Source organism: Phacochoerus africanus, chromosome 5, assembly GCF_016906955.1.
Source record: "Phacochoerus africanus isolate WHEZ1 chromosome 5, ROS_Pafr_v1, whole genome shotgun sequence".
Lineage (NCBI taxonomy): Eukaryota > Metazoa > Chordata > Mammalia > Artiodactyla > Suidae > Phacochoerus > Phacochoerus africanus.
The window spans coordinates 18043840-18063400 of NC_062548.1; the positions used below are offsets into that span (position 1 = coordinate 18043840).

General features: G+C 42.0%; 1 protein-coding gene across 1 annotated transcript in view; it reads left to right on the plus strand.

Moving 5' to 3' along the window:
- The first annotated feature begins 335 nt into the window (after positions 1-335).
- Positions 336-19561, plus strand: part of SEPTIN14 (septin 14) — a 41127-nt gene continuing 21901 nt past the window's right edge. The window contains exons 1-5 of the mRNA XM_047779125.1: positions 336-389; positions 10422-10542; positions 11230-11425; positions 15927-16113; positions 19328-19489. Of these exons, the coding sequence (XP_047635081.1) occupies positions 336-389; positions 10422-10542; positions 11230-11425; positions 15927-16113; positions 19328-19489 (720 nt within the window). The remainder of the gene's footprint in view (positions 390-10421; positions 10543-11229; positions 11426-15926; positions 16114-19327; positions 19490-19561) is intronic.

The following is a 19561-nucleotide window of genomic DNA, read 5'->3' on the forward strand; positions in this document are numbered from 1 at the left end:
TGCCAGTCATGATGGGAACTCCCAGAGAGCCCTTGAAAGAAGAAGAATGCTCTTTGTTCTTTGGGGGTTTATCTTTCTTTAGATGCTTTTCATGTGTTTATGATTAAATAACTGCTGTATGTAAGTTGAATATTATGTTATTTATTATATTGAAGCCCGACTAGCAAAAGAGCCCCAGTTTAAAACAGGTCAATAGTGTGGACTGAAAGCCAAAACTTGGGATAATGCCTATGTTAGACTCCCTTATTGATCTAAATTACACTGTAGGAATGTAGCCTTTTAAAGTGATGTTTTCAAGGTTTTTGTTTCTTTGCTTTCAGCTCCTTCAGTCTGACATGGCAGAAAAACCAATGCGTATGTCCACACAAATACCTGATGATGAAGATACAGTTGAGTATATCTTGTCTTTTTGCCATTTCTAGGGCTGCTTCCCGCAGCATATGGAGGTTCCCAGGCTAGGGGTCGAATCGGAGCTGTGGCTGCCGGCCTACACCAGAGCCACAGCAATGCGGGATCTGAGCCACATCCATGACCTACACTACAGCTCACGGCAATGCTGGATCCTTAACACACTGAGCAAGGCCAGGGATCGAACCTGCAACCTCATGGTTCCTAGGCGGATTCATTAACCACTGAGCCACCACGGGAACTCCCACAGTTGAGTATATCTTTAACAAGAACTTCCCATTTTGTACTTCTGCAAGATTGTATAGCTTCAGAATATTGACTCAGCAAACTGATAACAGACCTCAATGATCAAGGCTTATGTCTGCAATGTTTGGACATGAGTTAACTTTTCTATTGATTAGATTTGAACATCAATGCTGGTTTAAATAATTGTTGCATGTTTCTTGCATCTGCAGACATTTTCCAGTAGTGCAAAACACTACTCCTATTTAACACCAAAGAGTAACAAATAAAGACTCCAGAGCCTCCCAGTAGATAAGAATAATGCTACTCTGATGCATACGCTTGTAGAACTTTAGGTACTGATAATAAATAACTTTTAAATGAAGTTACTTTAGGAAGTGGCTGGTTGGCTGCTTTTTAGTTACTGAGTGGGAGATTGAATTAAGTTCCATTTTAAGATGAGCCTCTATACTGGGGAAAACATAATAATTCACATAAAATTTTATACTAAAACAGAGAGTGGTAAGTCCGAATGGAAAAAAACTGGATTTTAGAACTATTTTTAACCAAAATGTCAAACAGATACATGAATATTGTGCTATGGTAAGTAGTGTGTTCTTTGTGACTTAACCAATGGCTCTCTTTTTGCTATTTCTCTTCCTCCAATTGTGCATGGTTTCCTGTATCTTAGTTTGAACCATCAGACTATCAATTTTTTCCCTTCCTCTCTTTCTCATGGCTACATTTCCATAGTGAATGGTTTATTCTACTATCATTTTTCTATCAGCCATATATATATATGTACATATATATATTGTCTTTTTGACATTTCTTGGGCTGCTTCTGCGGCATATGGAGGTTCCCAGGCTAGGGGCTGAATCGGAGCTGTAGCCACCAGCCTATGCCAGAGCCACAGCAACGTGGGATCTGAGCCGCGTCTGCAACCTACACCACAGCTTGCAGCAACGTTGGATCCTCAACCCACTGAGCAAGGCCAGGGATCGAACCCACAACCTCATGGTTCCTAGTCGGATTCGTTAACCACTGTGCCACGACGGGAACTCCTATCAGCCATATTTTTAAAATCACACCTGATCCAACAATCATCTTCACTGCTTTTCAGAAACTATCACTAATCCTTTGGCATTGGGTCCCAACAAGAGTCCTCCTACCTGGGTCACCAATAGAAGGAGACTGAGTTGGGTTCAGAAGCAAAGAAAAGTTTTAGTTTTTGATCAAAGAAAGGAGAGGTGGGAGTTGCTGGCGTGATTCAGTGGTTAAAGAACCTGACTAGTATTCATGAGGATGTGGGTTCCATCCCTGGCCTTGCTCAGTGGGTTAAGGATCCGGTGTTACCGTGAGCTGTGGTGTAGATGGCAGACACGGCTCAGATGCTATGTTGCTGTGGCTATGGCATAGGCCAGCGGCTACAGCTCCGACTGGACCCCTAGCTTGGGAACCTCCATATGCGGTGGGTGAGGGCCTAAAAAAAAAAAAAAGAATGGAGAGGTGTGCACATGCTCTAAGGTCCTAGCTCTCCCAGGCCTGGGTGGGGCTTCTTTATAGGGTTCCCACTCCTGAAGGAGGGGCGGAGCTCTCACCCATCAGACACAGCGGTGTTGCTCAAAGCATGGTGTCACCATCTTGAAGTCCTGGGTAAGTTCTTCTCCATACCTGATGCCAAGCTGGGGTGTCGGAGGCAGTGATTCTGCGCTGGGAACTCTAATCTGATGTGTTAGAGGTGAGGCTTCTGCACATGGCCCCCTATAGGCAAGTGAAATGAGACTAAGCACAAAAGAGGTTAGACCTTATTGTCACCAACCCTTTAGAGTTGGGCTCCAACAAGGGACTTGCTGTCTGGTGTCACTGGAGCCAAGAGAAGGAGACCGTTCAGAAGCAAAGGAAAGCTTTATTCTCTGATCAAAGAATAGAGAGGTGTGGCCGTTCCCGCTGTGATGCAGTGGGTTAAGAATTCAACAGCGGCAGCTCAGGTCACTGTGGAGGTGAGGGTTCAATCCCTACCTGACGCATGGGTTAAAGGATCCAATGTCGTCCCGGCTGTGGCTCAGATTCAATCCCTGGCCCAGGAACATCCATATGCCTCCAGTGCAGCCATTTAAAAAAAAAAAAAAGGAGAGGTGTGAGCTCATGCTCCAGGGAGTCCTCACTCTTTCTGATAGCCCATTGGTGGGGTTGCTTTATAGGGTTCTTATCTGCAGGGTGGGGGTGGGGGCAGAATTCTTGCAGGGCATTGCCAGGTGCAGCATCTGTGCACAGCATAGGGGTCATTGTCATGAACTGAGTGTCATGCACAGCGTCTCTCCATGCGGTGCACCAAGCTGGGGTGTTGGGGGTAGCAGTTCTGAGCTAGGAACTCTAATCTGACATGTTGGATACAAGGTCTCTGCAGGTAGCCCCCTTAAGGAAGTGAAACTAGATGAAAGGTTTGGACTTTATCTGATCACCTAGATTCCATCTTATTTGTCCCTGGGGACCCCAGTGGGCTTTGCCAGTGACAAAACTACTCTCAAAGCTTAGTGACTAAACCACCGGCCTATGGCTATTCCATATTATCTTTGGTTCCTCTTCTGCATTAAATCATGATGAATGCTCTTTTGTTTACAGCACGTTAAAACCATATAATTTTAGTATAAGCAGGATCCCAAAGACCAAATAGTCAAACTTTAACCTGATATATAAATGCTTGCTACAAATCCTTTTTCCCCCTTTCCTTTTCTTTTCTTTTTTTCTTTGTCTTTTTGACAAAAAAAAAAAAAAGACAAATATTATAAGAAAGAACTTTTGGCCCATTAGAAGATACTTGTTAAGTAAGAGCAGTGATTCTGTGGAAACCCCTGCTCGCTCTATTTGCTTTGTGGGTGAAAACTCAATAAGTTAATGAGGCCAAGGTTTCTAGTCTTTTCCTGATAAGAAAATGGGCTGTATTTTGTTCTGCAGACACACAGAGTGCTTTGATCTGGTCTCTCACTGAGCTACAGTTTTTAAAATGAGAGAAGTCTGTTACAAAGGAGTCTAAGACAGAACAGTGAGTGTCCAAATTTATTACTGTTACATTACATATAATCTTCAGATTATATAGGGCTCAGAATGTTCTCTTTTGAGCAGAGAACTCAGAAATTACCACATATATTAAACTTTCTCTTATAAGAGCACAAATAGTAACAAATTGAATTTTTCTTATTTGATTATATTTTCAGTTTAGCATTGCTAAATATGATCTCTTTAAATATAAAATCCCCATGGAATTTTTATTAGTTAATCCTTGGTTGATGCCTGGATTCCTGGTTGGGACCACATAGGACCCTGGTAGGACCCAATCCCTTCCATTCATTGTTCACCTAGCATGTACTAATTCAAACAGTAGCTACTGAGAGGCTGCTGTGAGCTTGGAATTAAGGATATAAAATGGGAGTTCCTGCTGTAGCACAGCAGGTTAAGGATCTGGCATTGCTGCAGCTGTGGCATAGGTTGCAGCTGTGGCTCGGATTCGATCCCTGGCCCAGAAATTTCCATATGTCCAGGACGAGGCCAAAAAAATTTTAAAAAATAAAAAAGGAATATAAAATGAATAAATTCCATCTCAAAGAGCTCAAAGTGGAGTTCCCATCTTGACTCAGTGGAAACAAATCTGACTAGCATCCATGAGGATGCAGGTCTGATCCGTGACCTTGCTCAGTGGGTTAAGGATCTGGCGTTGCTGGGGGCTGTGGTGTAGGTCACAGATGCAGCTCAGAGACCGCATTGCAGTGGCTGTGGTGTAGGCTGGCAGCTGTAGCTCTGATTCGACTCCTAGCCTGGGAACCTCCATATGCCGTGGGTACGGTCCTAAAAAATAGCAAAAAATTAAAACTTAAAAAAAAAGAGCTCAAAGTGTATTGCACTCTGTCTTTGGGTGAATCATGTATACTGGATCTTAATCCCTTATTTTGACGTGAGGATTAAATTAATTCTAATACTAATCATATTGAAACTATTCATTTAATACAAATATTTCCTTAGATCCATTCAGTCCATTATATTAGAACGCTTATGGAAAAAGAAATAGCATAATTTTATTTTCTAGGCAAAGGATGTCTTAAAAAATCTTTGAAGTATACTCTTATTTAGGACTACAAATTCTATGCTTTTTTTGTTAAAAGAAAATTTAATTTCATATTTTTGACTATATTTTCGAACTATTTATACTAAAAACATGATACAATAACTCTATTTTACCATTACTACCAAACTCAATTAGGAGCCCCATAGCAGGGTGATTCAGGAAGTGGTAGGAATGTAGAAAGGAATATGAAATTGGAATATGAAGAATAATGTCATAATTAATTATTTTGATGCTCAAATACGCAACACTTGGTAGTAGGTCCCACTTAAACAGATTTTCCTGTGCTTTTAAAATTGCATTTGGGAGATCCCATCGTGGTGCAACGGCAAGGAATCTGATTAGGAACCACGAGGTTGCAGGTTCAATCCCTGGCCTTGCTCAGTGGGTTAAGGATCTGGTGTTGCTGCGAGCTGTGGTGCAGGCCAGCAGCTGGCAACTCCGATTCGACCCCTAGCCTGGGAGCCTCCATGTGGCTCAAGTACGGCCCTGGAAAAGACAAAAAAAAAAAAAATCTAAAATTGCATTTGGAAGTTCCCACCGTGGCCCAGCAGAAACGAATCTGACTAGCATCCATGAGGACACAGGTTGGATCCCTGGCCTTACTCAGTAGGTTAAGGATCCGGTGTTGCCGAGATCTGTAGTGTGGGTCGCAGATGCAGATACAGCTCAGATCCTGCGTTGCTTACAGCTCCACTTCAACTCCTAGGCTGGGAACATCTGTATGCCATGGATGTAGCCCTAAAAAAACAAACAAAAAAAATTATATTTGAATACATATTGGGAGAGAGAACGTCTTAATATTAATAGTTTTTCCAATACATAAACATGATGTATGTTTCCATTTATTTAGTTCTATCTTAATCGGTCTTATTCTTTTGCCGTTTTCAGTGTAAATGTCTTACATATCTGATACTATTTCTATCATTTTGAATCCACTGAGACTCGTTTTGTGGCTTAATATATGACACCCTAGAAAATATTTTGTGTGCACCCGAGAAAAAACTGTGTTAGGCAGCTGTTAGATGGAGCTTTCTGTATGTGCCTTTTAGGTCCTATTCATTCAAATCTGCTGTTTTAAAATTTCACATCTGCTGCTTCCTTATTGGTTTTCCATCTGACTGACCTATCCATTGATGAGAGTGGCGTGTTCAAGTCCCCAACTACTACTGCTTTTTTATTTTTTTTTTACTTTTTTTTTTTTTGGTCTTTCTAGGGTTGCACCCGCGGCATATGGAAGTTCCCAGGCTAGGGGTTGAATTGGAGCTACAGCTGCCGGCCTACACCACAGCCATAGCAACGCCAGATCCCAGCCACATCTGCGACCTACACCACAGCTCATGGCAATGCCAGATCCTTAACCCACTGAGTGAGGCCAGGAATCAAACCTGCGTCCTCATGGATACTAGTCAGGTTCATTACCACTGAGCCACAACGGGAACTCCTCCTTTTACTTTTGATAGTAATTACTTTTTGTGTGTATATATATATACAAATATACATATATACATCTACATATATATATATATATTTTTGTCTTTTTACCTTTTCTAGGGCCACTTTCCACGGCATATGGAGGTTCCCAGGCTAGGGGTCGAATTGGAGCTGTAGCCACCGGCCTATACCAGAGCCACAGCAACGCAGGATCTGAGCCACGTCTGCAACCTACAGCACAGCTCATGGCAATGCCGGATCCTTAACCCACTGAGCAAGGCCATGGATCGAACCTGCAACCTCATGGTTCCTAGTCAGATTCGTTAACCACTGCATCACGACAGGAACTCCTACTTTGTATATTTAAGTGCTCCGGTGTTGAGTGCATATTTATAATAGGCACACCTTCTTAATAGACTGTCCTCTTTATAATTTAGTTTATTTTGTTTGAAATAAGTCTAGCTGCCTTTGCTTTCTTTTTGTAGCCATTTTCTTGAAATATTTTTTCCATCCCTTTTCTCTTGTTCTATTGTCTTCTTAAAGCTAAAGCTATTCTCACGTAGGCAGCATATCATTAGATTTTTTATAGTCCATTCAACCTTCCATGATCTTTTATTAGAGACTGAATCCACTTACCTTTAAGGCAACCATTGATAGGTGAGGAATTACACTGCCATTTTGTTATAGACTGTTTTATGATTGCTTTGTTATTTACTCGTTATCTTGATGACTTCCTTTGTGATTCAAAAAAAATTTTTTTTTGTTATTTCCCCAATACAATTTTTTTTCTACTGTACAGCATGGTGTCCTTTGTTATTTGATGACTTTTTTTGGTGGTATGCTCCCCTCCCCCTCCCCCCCCACCCCCCGCAGCATGTGGAAGTTCCCGGGCCAGGGATTGAACCCCCACCACAGCAGTGATAACTGCCAAATCCTAACCTCTAGTCCACCAGGAAACTCTTTTGGTCATGTGCTTTGACTCCTATATCATCATCTTTTGTGTGTCTAAAATTACCTATCACTTCATCCGTTATGCATATATTTTTTTGTAGATTCTTGAACATATTCATAATTCAAATACTAGTCATAGTATTAGTATTTGTTATAACTAGTTATAGTATTTGTCTGCCAATTCTAATATCCTCATGGTGTGGGATTTCTACATTGGGTTTTTCCTTGGCTATGAGACTATGGGATGGATTTTTCTGCTTGTTCATATCTAGTAATTTTGATTATGCATTGAGCATCATGTAGAGTATATCATAAAAAGTCTAAATTCTATTATTCTATTTCTCTAAAGAGGACTGAATTTTGTTTTAGCAGGCAGCGAGATTACTGGCATGTCACTTGGACCCTGTTGAGTCATGATGCTCTTCATAAAGGTGGATTTATCTTAGTTAATACCCTTCAACTTGAGAGTGACTCTTTGACCTAAAACGTAATTCTCAATCCTATAGCAAGCCCTTTTGCAAGTTGACATAAAAAGCCCAAAGTGTTTATCTAAAGTGTTGACCAAACCTGCTTAACTTGGGAGAAACGTAAACTCCAAACTGTGTCCTTAGGTCTTCTCAGGACCACTGCTGAAATACCAGCTCAACACTTTTCGTGACTGGCACTGACCTCTCTGAAGTCATGCCTGCATGGGCAGGGTTAGACTCGGCCAAATATTCTCAAGTTTGCAGATTTGAATCTCCTCACTCTGTGGCTTGCTCCTCCAGGATTTCTTTTCTTTTTCTTCGGGCTGCACTCACAGCATATGGAAGTTCCCAGGCTAGGGGCTGGATCAGAGCTGTATTGTTGGCCTACACCATAGCCCAAGGCAGCACCAGATCCTTAACTCACTGAGCAAGGCCAGGAATTGAACCTGCATCCTCGTGGATCCTAGTCGGGTTTGTTACTGCTGAGCCACAATGGGAACTCCCTCTTCCCGGATTTAATTTTTTTTAAATTTCTAAAATTAATTAAGTAAATACTTTAAAAAATTTTATGGCCACACCTGCAGCATATGGAAGTTCTCGTGATTGAATCCTAGCTGCTGCTGCGACTTATATCACAGCTGCAGCCATGCTGGGTCCTTTTAACCCACTGTGCTGGGCCAGGAATTGAAGCTTTGCCTCTGAAGTGACTGGAGCTCCTGCAGCCAGATTCTTAACCCACTGCACCACATGGGAGCTCCTCTTCTAGTATTTCTTAATATCCTGGTATTTTGGGGAGTTCCCGTCGTGGCGCAGTGGTTAACGAATCCGACTAAGAACCACGAGGTTGCGGGTTTGATCCCTGGCCTTGCTCAGTGGGTTAACGATCCAGCGTTGCTGTGAGCTGTGGTGTAGGCTGGCAGCTACAGCTCTGATTAGACCCCTAGCCTGGGAACCTCCATATGCCGCAGGAGTGGCCCAAGAAATGACAAAAAAAAAAAAAACATCCTGGTATCTTTGGCAATCCCAACCTCTGACTGTAGACTTCCGAACTTCAAGATTGTCACTCTGTTTGTGCTCTACTCCCCAAGTTTCTCATTTATTGGGGGGCGGGGAGGGGAGGAGCTTCAAAAGCATTAAGTGGATAAACCTAGTTTCACCTATTATGCCAACCTTATTTCCAAAACTTGATTTATTCCTGCTTCTGCCTTCTTTTCTTTCCCTTCCAGTGCCTTCAAAAAGTTGTTTCTACATGTTAATATAAGGAAAGGTAAAATGCTATAAGTTATTCTGATATCTCCAAAAGCCAGGAATGTACACAATTTTGTATCTTACTCTAACTTAATATTTTCATGTATCTTTCAATGTATTAAAGCATTCTTTATAAGTATCTTTAATGACTTAAGAATGCCCAGTGTGTGCATGAAAAAATATGTTATCTTTTACTTGGAAACATATTTCTGGGGTCATATATTTGGGTGTTAGAGGGCCACAGTGAGCACTTCTGCATAAAACATTTGTGAAATTTTTTAGTTTGGGAGAGATTTTCAGGGGTGAGATTAATATAGACTGATTCTTTGAATTACTTTTTCCACCTTTTAAAAATAATCAATTGGTAAATTTATGCATAATATTGATGGATTTCTAGTTTTCTAGATTTTGTTATTGGCAGTGGATTTCTTCCTTCCTTCCTTCCTTTTTTTGAAGTTCCCAGGCTAGGGGTTGAATCGGAGCTATGGCTACCAGCCTACACCGCAGCCACAGCAGCACGGGAACCAAGCTGCATCTGTGACCTACACCACAGCTCATGGCAACGCCGGATCCCAACCCACTGAGTGAAGCCAGGGATCGAACCCACATCCTCATGGATAGTAGTCGGATTTGTTTCCACTGCACCACAGCAGGAACTCCCTGGATTTCTTTAACAATGTGATTGAGCATGCATTCTCAGAGGGCATAAAATAAATTTGAAGTCAAAGATTTTAATTGCTTATTTAAAAATTCAAATTAACTTTGGTTTGCTTACATATATTAGCATATGTTGGGTTTCCTGAATATATTACCATACTGAAACAGAATGAAAGAATGTTGCTTCCTTTTCTCTATCAAAATAATTTCTTTTCTTTTTTTTTTTTTTGTCTTTTTGCCATTTCTTGGGCTGCTTCCACGGCATATGGAGGTTCCCAGGCTAGGGGTCGAATCAGAGCTGTAGTTGCTGGCCTACGCCAGAACCACAGCAATGTGGATCCGAGCTGCGTCTGCAAACCTACACCTCAGCTCACGGCAATGCTAGATCCTTAACGCAATGAGCAAGGCCAGGGACTGAACCCGCAACCTCATGGTTCCTAGTCGGATTCGTTAACCACTGTGCCACGAGGGGAACTCCATTTTTTTAAAAAATAATTTATTTTAGAGTAATACACTGGGCTTTCTTGTGGTATTTCCTTAATTTTCTATTTTCAAATTTAGAAACATAGGGAAGCAGGTTAAGGATCTGGCCGTGGCTACAGCTGAGGTATGGATTTGATTGCTGGATCAGGAACTTCAGCATGCCTTGGATGCAGGGGAAAAAAATGTAGAAACATAGTCTATTTAAGTGTGATCAGAGATAGAGTCACTATTTATAAAAATAATGACAAAATCTGTCTGTCTGGACAAAGATTTCTCTTCTCACAAATTTACTTTATTTGCATCTTGTCTGAGGTATGAGAGTCCCATGATAATCAATTCCCTTTCTTTGACATGTTAGTATAGTTATACTCTCAAATGTTATTTGCTATCTTACTTTAAATATTTGTTTGTTTGTTTTCCTTTTCTTTAAGCAGAAAGAAGATAATATCCGTTGCTTAACTATGCTTGGTCATTTTGGTTTTGATTGTTTGCCTCATCAGTTGGTGAACAAATCTGTTCAACAAGGATTCTTTTTTAATATTCTCTGTGTGGGTAAGTGCCAACCTCCGCACATGAATTATGTCTTACGTTTCCTAAATACTCGTTCCAACGTATCTTAAGCAGCGTTAACACTGGTGCTGGTAACTGAGGACTATGTCTTCGTATTTGTATTGGTCTCCACCTCTTTTTCTTTTTGAGCAATGACTTAAAATGTTTTTATGAAAGTATAGTTGATTTACAATGTGCCAATTTCTGCTGTCCAGCATAGCCACACAGTCATATATATACACATATATGTGTGTGTGTGTGTACATTCTTTTTCTCATGCCGTCTTCCAGCATGTTCTATCCCAAGAGATTGTTCTACACCACAGCTCACGGCAATGCCGGAACCTTAACCCCCTGAACGAAGGCCAGGGATTGAACCTGCAACCTCATGGTTACTAGTTGGATTTGTTTCTGCTGAGCCACGGCAGGAACTCTGGCTTTTATCGTCTTAGTTATGTTACTTGGGCATTTCTTTTCTTTAAAAGTTTTGGTGCTCCTTGAAAGCCGATATAGCTTTGTGTATATTATCTTTCTATATTATGTTCAGGACCGAGGGAGTCTGGAAGAGCCCGTGTACTTTGAAGAACCCTCCAGCCTTTGAAGTGTTTAGGACCCTTTAAACCACTCTAGCGGGTTGGGGTGTTACTTCTCAGACATCTTATGCTGCTTTGACGTATCTATGTTTGTACAGGGGAAACTGGGATTGGAAAATCAACCTTGATTGACACACTGTTCAATACTAATTTGAAAGACAAAAAATCCTCACATTTTTACTCAAATGTTGGACTTAAAATTCAGACATATGAACTTCAGGAAAGCAGTGTCCAGTTGAAATTAACTGTTGTGAAAACAGTGGGGTATGGTGATCAAATAAACAAGGAATCCAGGTGAGTGTTTTTTTATTTTAACTTAAAAAGGTTTTTTTTTTTGGTTTTTTTGTTTTTTAAATCCTTTTAGGGCCGAACCCGCAGCAAATGGAGGTTCTCAGGCTAGGGGTCGAATCGGAGCTGTAGCCACCGGCCTATGCCAAAGCCACAGCAATGTCAGATCCAAGCTGCATCTGCAACCTACATCACAGCTCATGGCAATGCCGGATCCTTAACCCACTGAGCAAGGCCAGGGATCAAACCCACAACCTCATGGTTCCTAGTCAGATTCGTTAATCACTAAGCCATGACGGGAACTCTGCAACCTACAGATTCTTAACCCACTCAGTAACATCTAGGATTGAACCTGCATCCTCACAGACATTATGCTGGGTTCTTAACCCACTGAGCCACAAGGGGAACTCCCCTTACAAGATTTTTAAATTAACCAATTATAGCAAAAATTTATTGATGTAGGAGTTTCCGTTGTGGCACAGTGGAAACGAATCCAACAAGGAACCATGAGGTTGCGGGTTTGATCCCTGGCCTCACTCAGTGGGTTAAGGATCTGGCAGTGCTGTGAGCTGTGGTGTAGGTCGAAGATGTGGCTTGGATCCTGTGTTGCTGTGGCTGTGGCTTAGGCCAGTGGCTAAAACTCTGTTTCGGCCCCTAGCCTGGGAACCTCCATTTGCTGCAGGTGTGGCCCTAAGAAGAAAAAAAAAAAATACTGATGTAGTTTCTATTAGTTTTAACTTATTTCCTTACTTGTCCTTTCCTTACTTGTCTGGTACTTTGGGGTCTTTTAAAAGTTTTTGTGTCAGATTTAAACTGTGTAAGAGGGAAACACATTGTGACATAGCAATAGCTTTAGATTCTTATCTTTTTTGAAATGGATGCCTATTCATTATTATCTTCTACTCTTCTAGTTTGCTCAAGTTAGCTTTTAGAGTGGAAATATGTTTTCATTTATTGACTTTTTTGGTGTTAGATGCAGTGGTGTGCTAAAACTGGCTCATACAAGCTTATGAGAGCAGACTGTACTCATCTCTGCTCAATTCTACATTTAATGACATCATTTGGGTAGCTTGAAATTGGCCGAGGTAGAAGTATTTGAAATACAGAAATCAGCAAATGCTACAAATCATTTTTTTTTCTCTTCCAGAGGGCCATACTTTAAACATTCACCAGCATACCCCTGGTTAAAGATAGACTTTTAAACACATACTTAAGTTGTAATAAGTATGAAATGATTTATGTGAAACATATAAAGAATAGACAGTTGAAGAGTTCCCTGCCGTGGCACAGTGGGTTAAGAATCCGACTGCAGTGGCTCAGGTTGCTGCGGAGGTGCAGGTTCGATTCCCAGCCTGGTGCAGTGGGTTAAAGGATACAGCAATGCCACTGCTATGGGGTAGTTTTCAGCTGCGGCCTTGATTTAGTCCCTGGTCTGGGAACTTCCATGTGCCATGGGTGTGGCCATAAATTTAAAAAAAATTTTTAAAAAAGTAGACAGGGAGTTCCCATAGTGGCTCAGCGGAAATGAATCTGACTAGTATCCATGAGGACGCAGGTTCAATCCCTGGCCTCGCTCCAGTGGGTTAAGGATCTGGCGTTGTGATGAGCTGTGGTGTAGGTCACAGACAGGGCTTGGACCTGAGGTTGCTGTGGCTGTGTTGTAGGCCAGCAGCTACAGCTCCGATTCAGCCCCTAGCCTGGGAACCTCCATATGCTGTGGTTGTGGCCCTGAAAAGACAAAAGAAAAAAAGTAGACAGAGGAAATGGGCCTTGAAGCAAAGGCAAATGCCACATTGCTTTAAGTAGTTATTAATATTTAGAAAATGAACATCACTATAGTAAGAATAATCAATTCTTCTGAAAGTATTTTTTAATATAAGATTGAGCCTAGGGTCCGTATGCTTAAGGTATTATATGTATTTCATTATATTATGGAATAAGATCCGTAGTAGGTAGTGCCTGCTGTATTAATTTCCTGGGTCTACCATAAGAAGTTACCTTAAACCGTGTGGCTTTTCAGGAGGCCAGAAGCCCCAAATCAAGGAGTGTGCAGGGCCATATGGTCAGGAAGTTCTAGAAGAGAATTCTTGCAGTTGTCATTGTAAACTGCTCTGGCTGCATCCCTCCAATTTCTGCTGCCATCTTTTTTTTCCCCACGCCTGTGACACGTGACATTCCTGGGCCAGGGATTGGACCCGCCCCACAGCAGTGACCTGAGCCACAGCTGTGACAAGGCAGGAAGGATCCTTAACCTGCGGAGCCACCAGGGAACTCCTGTCCCTTGATATTCTTCCCTGCCTCTTTCCTGATCTCCCTTTCCCGACCCCTCACCATGGACTTCTTGCCTCAATATTCTTGGTGCTATTAGAGAAAATTGGTTTTTTTCAACAGTGTCTTGCACAGCCAGGCACTGGGCACTTCCTCATTGCCTCCCTTTCTCCTGTGGGAGAGGTTGCTGCTGACTATTTTAGCCTTGTGCTGTGTTGTTTTGGTGAGGGTTGACTCTGGCAAAGTTTCTCATGCCCTCTCCAATGCATCCATTTTTTTTTTTTTTTTTGGTGGGGGGCAAGCTCAGGGCATGTGGAAGTTCCTGGGCCAGGGATTGAACCTGTGCCACAGCAGTGACCCAAGATGCTGCAGTGACAACACTGGATCCTTAACCCACTGAGGATAAGGGAAATCTGCATCTTTTTTTTTTTTTTTTTTACTTTCTCCCCGGACTGCAGGATCCTCCCATGTAGATTGCTGAACTTCTACAAATCTCTCCTGTCTGTGGGTGTACACCCAAGTCAGCACACTCCAGTTTTCCCCTGACGGCATACAAGAGGGGCTGCGCAGGTTCACTGGCTCCTGCAGCTCCCACAGCCTGTATGGAGGCCTGTCTGCCTATCGCCAGACAATGGGGCAAATCCTCCTGGTTCTCCAGCATGTCATTCTGGGTCCCAGTTTCCCACAGAGCTATTTTGTTGGTGGGTGGATTCAATTATTCCTTGTTAAAAAGGGTGACAAGGGAGTTCCCTTCATGGCTCAGCAGTTAACGAACCTGACTAGGATCCATGAGGATGAGGCGTCAATCCCTGGCCTCGCCCAGTGGGTTAAGGATCTGGCATTGCCGTGAGCTGTGGTGTAGGTTGCAGACGCGGCTCGGATCCCACGTTGCTGTGGCTGTGGTGTAGGCTGGCAGCTACAGCTCTGATTGGACCCCTAGACAAAAGGAGAGACGCTGATGTCACTCTTTTTCAATTTTCCGTAGTGTAAGACTCAATTTTGGGGAATTCCTGCTGCAGCGCAGCGGGTTAATGACCTGGCTTGTCTCTCTGGAGCCGCTGGATCAATCCCCAGCCCAGTGCAGTGGGTTAAAGATTCAGGGTTGCTGTAGGTCACAGGTTCGGATTCGATCCCTGGTCTGGGAACTTCCATATGCTGTGGAGGGTGGTGGCCAGAAAAGAAAAAAACCTCAATGTTTGTAATGTATATTTCTTTATTTTATTTTATTTTGTCTTTAGCCATTTCTTGGGCCGCTCCCATGGCATATGGAGGTTCCCAGACTAGGGGTCCAATCAGAGCTGCAGCTGCCAGCCTACACCACAGCCACAGCAATGCGGGATCCAAGCCGCGTCTGCAACCTACACCACAGCCACAGCTCACGGCAATGCCGGATTGTCAACCCACTGAGCAAGGCCAGGGATCGAACCCGCAACCTCATGGTTCCTAGTCGGATTCGTTAACCACTGTGCCACGACGGGAACTCCTGTAATGTATATTTCTATTGGTTTTAAAGAATGCATAGAGTCGTATATCCACCCTCTCAGTTGTGACATAGAACAGTTCTATCACATCCAGAAATCCTCTTGTGCTTTAGTATATTTATCCTTGTGCTGATATATGCTGTACTAATTATTTTAGCTTCACAGTAAGACCTGCTTATAAAGAATATATCTCCCTAGTTTTTTTCAGTATGTCATGAGCAGTCTTGGTTTCTTTGATTTATACCTACGTAGATATATAAAAAATTTGGTTTCTGATAGGGACTGCATTGAACTGATAGCTCATTTTGCTATTTCTAGAAATAAGGGACTTTTTTTTTTTTTGCTTTTTAGGGCCGCACCCACGGTGTATGGTGGTTCTCAGGCAAGGGGTCCAATTGGAGCTACAGCTGCCGGCCTACACCACAGCCACAGCAATGCAGGATCCAAGTCTCATCTGTGACCTACACCACAGCTCATGGCAACGCTGGATCCTTAACCCACTGAGCGAGGCCAGGAATCAAACTTGCAACCTCATGGTTCCTAGCTGGATTCGTTTTCACTGCACCAGGACGGGAGCTCCCCAAGGGGCCTTTTTATCAGTTTTTAGTTGTTATCTTTGTAAGGACATGTTATGCATATTTTGACCTCTGTGGCAAACTAGCAAGTACACATATTAACTATATCTTACATGGCAAAAATGCAGACTTCAGATGATATTAATTCTGGTATGCTAAATATTCAAATAATCATTTTCCCAGCTACCAGCCAATTGTTGACTACATAGATGCTCAGTTTGAGTCCTACCTTCAAGAAGAATTGAAAATTAAACGTTCTTTTGCTGATTATCACGATTCCCGTATCCACGTGTGCCTTTACTTCATTTCACCTACTGGACACTCTCTGAAGTCCCTTGATCTGTTAACCATGAAGAACATTGACACTAAGGTACGTCTGGTAAATCCATCAACCTACCAAGCTTTTTTTTTTGTCTTTTTGCCATTTCTTGGGCCGCACCCACAGCATATGGAGGTTCCCAGGCTAGGGGTCTAATCGGAGCTGTAGCTGCCAGCCTAAGCCAGAGCCACAGCAACAGGGGATCGAGCCGCGTCTGCGACCTACACCACAGTTCACAGCAATGCTGGATCCTCAACCCACTGAGCAAGGGCAGGGATCGAACCCGAAACCTTATGGTTCCTAGTCGGATTCGTTAACCACTGCGCCACGATGGGACCTCTCCTACCAACCTTTGATACTTATTTTGAAATAATACAGGTCTTGAAGGCCTTTGCACACAAGCATTTGTTCTTTAGTAATATGGGTATATAACATTTTTTTTTCTTTTTTTTTAATTTCTAATTTTTAATTTTTTTTTGTCTTTTTAGGACTGCACCTGCAGCATATGAAAGTTTCCAGGCTAGAGGCTGCACTTAATGTTACAGCCATAGCAACACCAGATCCAAGCTGCATATGCAACCTACACCATAGCTCACGGCAACGCTAGATCCTTAACCCACTGAGTGAGGCCAGGGATCGAACCTACATCCTCATGGACACTAGTCAGGTTCATTACCAATAAACCATGATGGAAACTCCTTTTTTCTGTTAGTCTTTAAAGCATTTGTGTTTGTTCCTGGGGATGCCATACAGAAATCCCACAGACTTAGCAATTTAAACAACGGAAATTTATTTGCTCACAGTTCTGGAGGCTCAAAGTTCAAGATCAGGATGTCACCAAGTTTTGTTGTTTCAGAAATCTCTCTTTTCAGGTAGCAAGTGGCCACTTCCTCACTGTCCTCACATAATCTTTCCTTTGAATGCACATCTGATGTCTCTGTGTGTCCAAGTTTCCCCTTTTTAAGAGGACACTTGTGGTATTGGATTAGGGCTTATCCTAATGGCCTTGTTTTGACTTAATCACCTCTTTAAAGATTCTGTCTCCAGGAAGTTCCTGTCATGGCTCAGGGGAAACAAATATGACCAGTTTCCATGAGGATGCAGGTTCAGGCCCTGGCTTCTCAGTGCATTAAGGATCCGGCATTGCCATGAGCTGTGGTGTCCGTCACAGATGCGGCATGGATCTGGCATTGCTGTGGCTGTGGCTGTGGCCGGCGGCTACAGCTCCAATTCGACCCCTAGTCTGTCACGTTGGGAGATAGGTAGGCACGTAGGCAGGTGTGAGGAGGGGGAGACCTAATCAGCCCATCATAGCATTAGATACATTTCAACCTTAGCTTGGTTTCCAGAGGAATTTAATTAGAAAGTGTATCAGGGAGTTCCTGTTGTGGCTCAGTGGGTTACGAACCCAACTAAGTATCCATGAGGATGCAGATTCCATCCCTGGCCTTGCTCAGTGGGTTACGGATCTGGCAATGCCACAAGGTGCAGCACGGGTCAAAGAGGTGGCTCAGATCCTGAGTTGCTGTGGCTGTGGTGTAGGGTGGCAGCTGCAGCTCCAATTGGATCCCTAGCCTGGGAACTTCCATATGCTGCAGGTGTGGTCCTAAAAGAAAGAAAACAAGGAAAAAAAAAAAGAAAGAAAAATATATCAGTTAGGAAAATGAGATACAGGTTTTAAAAATTAAAATAAAATTTAAGGGCCGGTGACGACATCATAATGCAAGTCATGATCATGGACCAGTGTTTTTGAACTAGAAATTTACTCTTTGTTACTATAAAATAATCGCATTAACGTTTACCTGGTACCACTGATGGTGTGAAACTTGAAGCTTTTCATGATCATGATCCTTGCATGTGTGGAAGACATCTCCTGGAAAATAACACGTGAAGTTCAAGAACTGAGATAAGAAGCTTTATTCTTTTAAACCTGTATGTAGATGAAAACTTGAGATCTAGATTTAATACTCTATTTCTTAAATCTCCAAAAATAAATAAAGAAAAATGGATTTTGAGGAATCTAAAACAAAAGAAATAGACCTAAAGCTGATTTTTACACACTTCTGCTGTATCACAGAACTTAATATTATGGCTATAATTTAATAGGAGTGATTTATTTTAACAGTAATAAAGGGTATTTTAGAGTTTTATGTTGTCGTTTTCTACAAAGTTTAATTATTAAGATGTAAAGTCACTGAGGCAGGAATGATACTATTGCAGAACTAGGAAGAAAAGTTTATGGATAAAATTTCAACCTCAAATATGCAATATGGAAATAATCTCTTTTTACAAATTATAAATGAACTTTTCTGTTAGTAAGGTAGTACACACCCATACCCACACTAAGCCTTTAGAGTATGGTAACAAAAAAAGTCTGTTATTTTTAGGTGTTTTTTTGGCAAACACAAGTAGATCTATCTGCAAAGATATCTAGGCAAGACAAGGATCTGTGAAAATGGGATATTATTTAAGATGGATTTATGGAGAAAGTGATGCAAATTAATGACAGGTAGAAGGACTAAATTAATCTGATCTACAGGGTTTTGTTTTGTTTTTGGCCTCACCCATGGCACGTGGCTAGAGAGTGAACCTGTGCCACAGCAGCCACCTGACCACAGCAGTGACAACAGCAAATCCTTAACCCACTGCGCCACCAAGGAACTCCTGTTCTACAATTTGATGAAAGGTCTCTCCTGATTTTCTAACACTCAGTTTAAAAGAAACAAAATGATAATGAATTAAACTGACTACTTCATTCCACTACGTTCATTTTACTCACTCCAGATGTGTTGCAAGTCTAAGAAAGTTTGAGAAGAAAATCGAGACTTCTAAACCTGAATTGTGATAAAAGATTCATCATTAAAAGTTCTGATGGGAGTTCCCATTGTGGTGCAATGGTTAACGAATCCAACTAGGAACCATGAGGTTGCAGGTTCGATCCCTGGCCTTGCTCAGTGGGTTAAGGATCCAGCGTTGCCGTGAGCTGTGGTGTAGGTTGCAGCCGAGGCTTAGATGCTGTGTTGCTGTGGCTCTGGTGTAGGCTGGTGGCTACAGCTCTGATAAGACCCCTAGCCTGGGAACCTCAATAAAAAAGAAAAAAGTTCTGATGATGTTGGAAAGCAAATTTGTAAAGAAGTCATAACAGCCAGTGGTTATCTAGTTATGAAAATTTATTGTCAGGGATTGTGAGGTTTTTGACTGTAATAATTCCAGGCTTAATAGCAAATGCTCAATGGTGAGATTTTGTTTGTTTCCGTTTTCATAGGTGAACATTATACCACTGATTGCCAAAGCAGATACCATTTCTAAAAATGATTTACAGAAATTTAAGTGTAAGATAATGAGTGAATTGGTTAGTAACGGCATCCAGATATACCAGTTCCCAACAGATGACGAAGCTACCGCTCAAATGAACTCCTCCATGAATGTAAGCTTCCAAGCATTGACTATCAATTCTATTTTGCATGTGGGGATGAAAAAGTAACTTTTAAGTAACAAT